This window comes from Aplysia californica, unplaced genomic scaffold, assembly GCF_000002075.1.
Source record: "Aplysia californica isolate F4 #8 unplaced genomic scaffold, AplCal3.0 scaffold00324, whole genome shotgun sequence".
In the NCBI taxonomy this organism is placed as follows: domain Eukaryota; kingdom Metazoa; phylum Mollusca; class Gastropoda; order Aplysiida; family Aplysiidae; genus Aplysia; species Aplysia californica.
Window position 1 is genome coordinate 352327 of NW_004797594.1, and position 7656 is coordinate 359982.

At 38.3% G+C, this 7656-nt stretch overlaps 1 protein-coding gene across 3 annotated transcripts in view; it reads left to right on the top strand.

Annotated features, from left to right (window-relative positions):
- Positions 1-4977, top strand: part of LOC101852104 (MIF-like protein mif-2) — a 6443-nt gene extending 1466 nt beyond the window's left edge. For all 3 annotated transcript variants that reach the window (XM_005102423.3, XM_035970824.1, XM_005102424.3), the window contains exons 2-4: positions 354-479; positions 977-1149; positions 4319-4977. In XM_005102423.3, coding sequence (XP_005102480.1) covers positions 372-479; positions 977-1149; positions 4319-4367 — 330 coding nt within the window. In that variant the 5' untranslated portion in view covers positions 354-371 and the 3' untranslated portion in view covers positions 4368-4977. The remainder of the gene's footprint in view (positions 1-353; positions 480-976; positions 1150-4318) is intronic.
- The last annotated feature ends 2679 nt before the right edge of the window (positions 4978-7656 follow it).

Below are 7656 nucleotides of genomic sequence, written 5' to 3' on the forward strand. Positions count from 1 at the left end.
GGCACAGAGTTCCTCACGTCGTATGGATACGATAGTAAAACATGACGTGCGGATAGGGTTAAGTGGTTGCACAGGGTTCCCCACGTCGTATGGATACGATAGTAAAACACGACGTGCGGATAGGGTTAAGATATAACATTTGTTTATATGGTTTGTTAACCGTAGATGAAGAAAAACTTAATGTTGATGAGTCATACGGTAAATACTGCGTTGTGAATACATCCCTATGATCAACAATTTAAATAAATTGCTCTTTAAAAAAATTCAATACAAATCAGTCAAATTATTGGTAAAACATATTCAACATAGTAACCTACAATCTATTGTTTGTTTGTTGTTTTTTTAAAATGTAGGTTCCTTTTGCCGTCATCATGCCAGTCTGTCACCTGTATACAAACCTCAAAGACTCTGACCTGAAGGACGGAGTGGAGGGAAGGATTGCCAATGTTGTGGCAGAAACCCTCGGGAAACCCATAGAGGTGAGATCTGATTGCTTTTTGTTTTAGTTGAGGTTTAACGGCGCTCGCAACTGCATAAGGCTTATAGCGCCAAGGGGTGGATGTCAACAGAGAAGTCCTTACAGGGAATCAGGCTTACTCTGTTCACCTCTCTAGCTTCAACAGCACAAAGTCTGCTTCGACTATTAAGGCACCCCGGAAATAGCTGTTCACAAGAGAGTGACAATTATACAAAAGAAGTAGAGGAAAAATGACGATAGTAAGGATGAGGAAAGAAAAAGCAGCTTTATTCGATGTTTGGTTAGTTTTCCTGCGTTGCGAATAAATGTTTATTTTTATAAATTGAATTAAACAATAGGCCTAAGTGTGGTGACTTGCCTCTCTCAACAACACCTTCACTTTGTCCGTTTTACAACACATGGGTTTGGTACAACCACGGAAACCCATACGCAGGATGGAAAGAGTTGATTTCTCGGGTTATGTTAACCCTTCTCTTTTGCTTTTGAATTTCTCTCCAGCGAGTCACCGTCATCATCATCCCCGGTGTTCGCATCCAGCGCCTGGAGAGCACAGCGCCAGCGTGTACCTTCAACGTCAGCTCCTTCGAGGTGTTCGACAAGGAGCGCAATCCGAAGTACTCGCCTGCCATTTACAAAGTTCTTCAAGAAGAACTTGATCTCCCCAAAGAAAGGTAACATTATTATGTCTTCTATCTCTAGAGCTCTTCTGGCTTAGTGGGATTGTTTGATGGAATGATCTCGGCTGTCTGTGTGTCACATTCCCTCACAGGAAATCATCTAGTGTGGTGATGATTCACAAGTATCTCCAAGCGAGACTCTGCTACACCTCTTTTACGAACTTTGCATTGGCTTCATGTTGAGAAAAGGATTGTGTACAAGTTGGCCACCATATGTCACAAATGTTTGAATGATGATGCACCATCATATTTATCAAATCTGTTAAGACTACATTCCAACTCGCAGTTTAAGGTCATCAGCTGACAAAGAGAAATTTATTTTACCATATATGAAACTTAAAACAATGGGTGAAAGGGCATTTGAATACCAAGGCCCCAAGATCTGGAATGCTTTACCAAGTACGTTGAGAGAAATCAAATCTTTTGATTCATTCAAATGTCAGCTGAAGTCGTTTCTGTTTCTAAATTAATAAGATAAATATTTGGAATAATTTTCTTTAGTCAGAACACAACGTTTTATGTTACTGTTGTATGTTTTACTGTATTGTAAAGCGCTCAGAGCCTGTGTACTTTATTCGGGGTTGAGCGTTTTATAAATGTAATTTATTATTATTATTAGTGATGATTTTGTAGCAACTTGTGCCTTTTTTTTTTTTTTTTTGTGAGAATCTGAAGTCCCTATCTAAGCCAGAGTAGCAAGGATTTCATTTCATTGAAGAGGTTGTTGGTAAAAAGCAGAAGCGGGTGTTAGGCTCTATTTTTCAACCCGAGTAAACAAAAAATAAGTTTCAATAAAATGAGCCCAATCCTGAAAAATAGAAACATCTCAATGAACACCAAAATGAAAGTCCTTAAATGCTATGTTTGGTCAACCCTTCTATATGGTTGTGAATGCTGGACAATCACTGACGACAGTGAAAATAAAATAGAAGCAACAGAAATGTGGTTTCTTAGGCGACTGCTAAGCGTATCGTGGAAGGAAAAGAAATCAAATGAGGTAGTGCTTGATGAAGCCCACGTGGGACGCTCAATGTTAAAAACAATCAGGAAATGACAAATGCAGTTTTTGGGACACCTGAATAGACATAAGGGTCTGGAACATCTAGCTGTCACTGGCAAAATTGAAGGCAAGCGAGGCAGGGGTAGGCCCAGAACTACATACTTAGGGAACCTAAACAAATGGGTAACTGGGAAAGATCACGGAAACATAGCTTTTTGAGAGCATCCGACCAAAGGAATGAATGGAGAACCATGATCGCCGATGTTTGTCGCAGATCTGGCACTGGATGATGATGAAACAAAAAATAGAAATGCTATCACTTAGAAATGTCTCGGCAAGCATTAATCTTGCTGTTCGGTTGTGCAGGAATGTTTGCCCACAACGATAAAAGACCAAGGACAGGTGACTTTTTTTTTTTAACCCTGCCCAATTCTATCATCTGGCGCTTTTGTGTTTAGTAATAACAACAAAGTAAGCTGCATTTTGGATTTAGAAATTAGCTATTAGTCTTAGAGTAAACACACAAGAACATGTTTTATAATATATAAATAAATAAATGAATAAATAAATGAATAAATATGTTTCTTCACTTTTATAACGTTTTTTGGTAAGTTACACATTCAAGTGTTGCCATAGCCCCAACTGGAGATGGTTACATCAACTGGTTAGTAGTTAATTGTTCAGATCATGTTAGTCCTACATTCCTCAGCTCTTTCGAGTCACGAGCAAGGACAGGTGACCTGGTGCTATCATAACTGTGTCACTCTAACTGGGGAATGTTCAACTTTCTGACCTTCTTAAGTCACTCAGTGAATGGTTGACGTGTGCTCTGCTGTGGTTTACTTCTTCTTTCCTATCAGCCATCTTTATCTCTCCTCCTTCTTTTTTGTTTGTTACTCTTTTGTAACCCCTCTAATCTTCGGCACTTATATGACCTTGTTGTGTTTCAAGTGCTGTAAAACTCTTACTAAAACTAAATGTCACTCAAGAGAAGTTTGTTCTTTTCAGTGCTCTTTTCTTAGCAGCCTAACTCTTTGTGCACCTACTTCTTCCACTGCTGTCAACTGGAGAAAATGTCCATGTGCCAGTTACATTTTCATCAAGTGGCTGAAATTCCTGAATTTTAAATTTTAGATCAAGATGTACTTGAAATTAAATTAAATTTTATCCAAAAGCGCTATTATTTTTGCAAATAATATACAGTAGAACGTGCTTTTAAGACCACCTCTCAAAGACAAAAATACTTTTACAAATGTGAAGTGTGCAAACAAAATGAGTTACTTCCCGTTAGTCCACAAATGGAGATATTGGCCAAAAATTGACACTACGGTCAAATCTGTAGAATTTCTATTGATACCATATTCTTTAATTATAACTTGCCTTTCATTATGTCATACTTATATATTGTCAAAACTTCACCTATAAGCGTGATGTGTGTATTTCCATGGGACTCGATCCGAGAAGTAACTCATTTTGTCATCACGCTTCACAAAAGACCACTCACCACTTCCCCACTTGCATGTATTTGTGAAATATTATAATAACGCTGTTCACCCCCCCGGGGCAGTGCTATTGACCGAAGTGTCTTTAGGCCAAAGGGGGGACATACCATGTTCTTATGCACAGAATAGAATTGTAATATATTGTTTAGATGGGCTGATTCATCTATGTCATGCTCATAACTGTGCCTGAACTGCGACAGGGAACTGCTGCTTTTTCTTTCCTAATCCTTACTATTGTTTTTTTTCCTCTACTTCTTTTGTATGTTTGTCACACTCTTGTGACACACTATTTCCGGAGTGCCTTGATAGTTGAAGCAGACTTTGTGCTGTTGAAGCTATAGAGGTGAGCAGAGTAAGCCTGATTCCCTGTGAAATACTTCTCTGTTGACATCCACCCCTTCGCGCTCATAGGACCTTGCGCCCGTTGTTGCAATAGTTTGTGAGTGGATGCTTGGCGGGTGCTCTGGTGTGGTTTGCTTCTTCTTTCCTATCAAACATCTATCGTCTTTATCTCCCCTCCTTCTTTTTTGTGTTTGTTACTCTCTTGTTGTAGCGCCTCTAATCTTCGGCACTTATACGACCTTATTGTGTTGCAAGTGCCGTAAAAGTCTTACTAAAACGAAACTAGTTTGTATAAATTTTCTCTTGTTCTTGTTTCCAGGTGCGTGGTCCTCTTCCATGATCTGGACAAAAACATGATCGCTGTGTGAGTCCGGGCGGAGTCTGCGTGGTCTACTTCACCTGCAACGACTACTTCAGGATGGGAACATATATGTGTGTGTCACGACGCGGTGGAATCAGGCGCTCGTCAATTTTTGGGCTTATGGAGTTATATCGACAGGCAAGAACTTAAATGGCAGCTGGATTGGAAAAATAAAGTAAAGTAAAGTAAAGGCATATGGGGTTATTGGTATCATCTTAAAGGTTATTCATGCGTGCCTTGCTTTCGCCGAAAAAAATATCCACTTAACTTGAATAGAAGTCGAGATATTTGCATTGAAGGAGGTGGGGTCACCTGGTTTCTGAAGTAAAATAAGCGGGAAGATGGCGGCCTTATTTTGGTGACCTCCATAGCTTTAGAGTTCTTGGAAACTGCAAATTAACATTTCTTTGTGCTTTTAATCAACTTTTTCCATAAAATCCACACTTTAAAAGGTTTTAAATGGACATACAAAGTGTTGAGCCAAAAAAAAAAAATTTGGGAAAAATGTCCAAACTGTGGAAAATGCCGATTTCTCGGATTCCATTATTTTGACTTGACGAGCGCCTGATCTCTCCACGAAGCCTCACATATGATTAAAAACCTGTGGTTAATTAATTTATTCCATGTACGTCATATCTTGATTGACAAGTGGGATCATTTCCTGGTGATTGAGTTGTAATAATATAACCAGAGTGCTTACTGCTGACTTTGTGCCGCTGCTCGGTGAAAGCTCCTGACCAGCAAGGTGTGATATAATAATAATAATAATAATAATAATAATAATAAATTACACTTTTATTTGTCCCAGAAGGGCACTTTGGTTTTTACAATGGCAAACATACATACATAAATACATAATTATAAATACGTACATACATAAATACTTACATGCATGAATACATACATAAATACACACTATTACACAAATACAGAACAGTTTACAAACAATGCCACTGTCGGTCACCACTGTGCAGCATCCTTTAATTTGAGCTAGGGTTGTCGTGTCTTGCTCAAGGACACACCCCAGTGACCACCCAACTGATCCCTGTGTCACCGACACTTGCTTGACATTACTTGAGTCTAAACTCACTACTCACTTAGCCACTGGAGCCCCCTGTGTAATTGACACTGCATGTACGTTCTTTTTCTTTTAATTTGGTTTGATATAGCTGCTCTATATTTTCTATGCAGCTGTGTGTATTTACTTAACATTTATTTACTTAACCCTATCCGTACGCCCTGGGGTCATTTTGTACCCCCGGGGTTGTATTTTTCACATTTTAGAATACTTCTAGTAGTACGAAGATCTCTTTGAAACTTTCAGTATTTCTCAAAAATCATTTTGACAGACTGCTGTGCAAAGCGTACGGATCGGATTAACGAGCAAGTTTCCTCTTAGGAAAGTGGTGGCACAGAGTTCCCCACGTCGTATGGATACGATAGTGACACACGACGTACAGATTGGGTTAATTTGGTTTGATATAGCTACATTTTCTATGGAGCTGCGTGTATTCCCTTAACATTTACTTAATTAAGGCGGAAAAAAAGAATAACATGTAAGAAATGGAACTATTTTTTTATTTCCAACACCTCGAGTGTTTTTGATGGGTGAACACCCAGAGTGCACATTGTGAAGAATTTAAAAAAGAGTTTCATGCATTATATCTGTCTGTTTATACACATAGTTATTTATAACCAATTCAAGTATTCAATGAGAAATGCATAATATATTACATCCCTTAAGGGAATTCGAACTTGTGATAGCAAAAGAACGGCCAAACCTGCCTTAGTGATCATCTATACTAACAACAACTGCCCTGTGACAGCCTTACATTTTTCCTATGTTATATCTGTCCCCGCGGTTTTATGCAAACTGAAATTATGCAAACTGAGCTCAAAAATGTGAAATTATGCGATTCTGTTAATAAGAATGATAAAGGAAAATAATCAGAAATTATGAAAAAAATGATCAAATTTTGCTGAATTATGCGGAATGCATAAAACCACGGGGACAGTTCTATGGAGAGAACACAGGGGAAGAACGACGGTAGTCACAAACTGAAAATCGTGAGGGTATCAATTTTGCACGCTTGTTGACTCATAACTGTATTTCTGTTCAACTATTGGTTGATTATTGTTGTTAGATTTCCCATTCAACAACACTTAACAATAAACCACCAGTCAAAAAAATATGAAGTTATGAGTCCACAAGCTTTTAAAATTGGCACCCTCACAATTTCCAGTTTGTGACTAAGGTCGTTTTTCCTCTGTGTTCTTCATATAATGATATATTATGGTCGTTTTTAAGGCAAGCAGGCTAACCCAGATTTCGGGGTTTCCAAAATCTTGACCTACTCCAAAAGTGGGCATTGCCCTACCTATAGGATAAATTTGGTTTCATTTGTGTGTATATTTGTTTGGTTATAGAAAAAATTCTCCTTGTCTTTTAAAGAGACTGAATAAGAATCCAAAAACTTTAACTTCGATTTTCTCAAAGCAGCATTTTTCGGGATAGCCCCCTTGTCCTTAAAAGCGACCATATATATATATATATATCTATATTTCAACCTGCCTATAACTGTCCCAGTCCAATTTGGCCATGGTGAGTCATGTCCAGGACAAGTTGGCATGCGGTCACCTAGCTGCTACAAAAGTTTTCCGCCAACCCATCCACAGGATGAGAGAGTGTGTGTGCGGTAAATACAGTTTTTACTGTATTATAACACTTTAATTCTGAAAGCTGACTGATGATCTTTCTAGTGTTCTTTAACTCTTTATCTCTGGCAAGCCACTCCCTGCGGCTCACGGTCAGAACCACTTTGCCGGTGAGTCGATGACAGCGGCTCGGGCACATTACTTTACGACGACTTCAACATCAAATTACTTTTCTTTAATTGCCAAAAACAGGTCTCTTTTATCGGAAGTTCATTCATTAGATGAAGAACTGTCAAAATATGTTTGCTAGTTTCAATTTAATGACTAATTTAATGACGTTTTTGTCTTTTTTAGATTTAGTACCAAAAAAGGCCCCCCGACATAGTGGGTTTACTTTACCCCCCTCGGAGATAAAGAGTTAAAATGAAAGGAATGAAGCTAGATTATACCACAGAACAGGGTGGAAGTCTTTGTCAGATATACTGTGTTATATGAAAGTGGATTTGTCTGGTGTCTGCCAAGAAATGATATGTCAATATGTACTTCGAAAAATGTTTTCTTGGTTTTTGTTCTTTTTTGTGACATTTTTGTCTTTACTATCAGCATTGTACTACATTATAATTATAGCTTCTTTTTTTTTG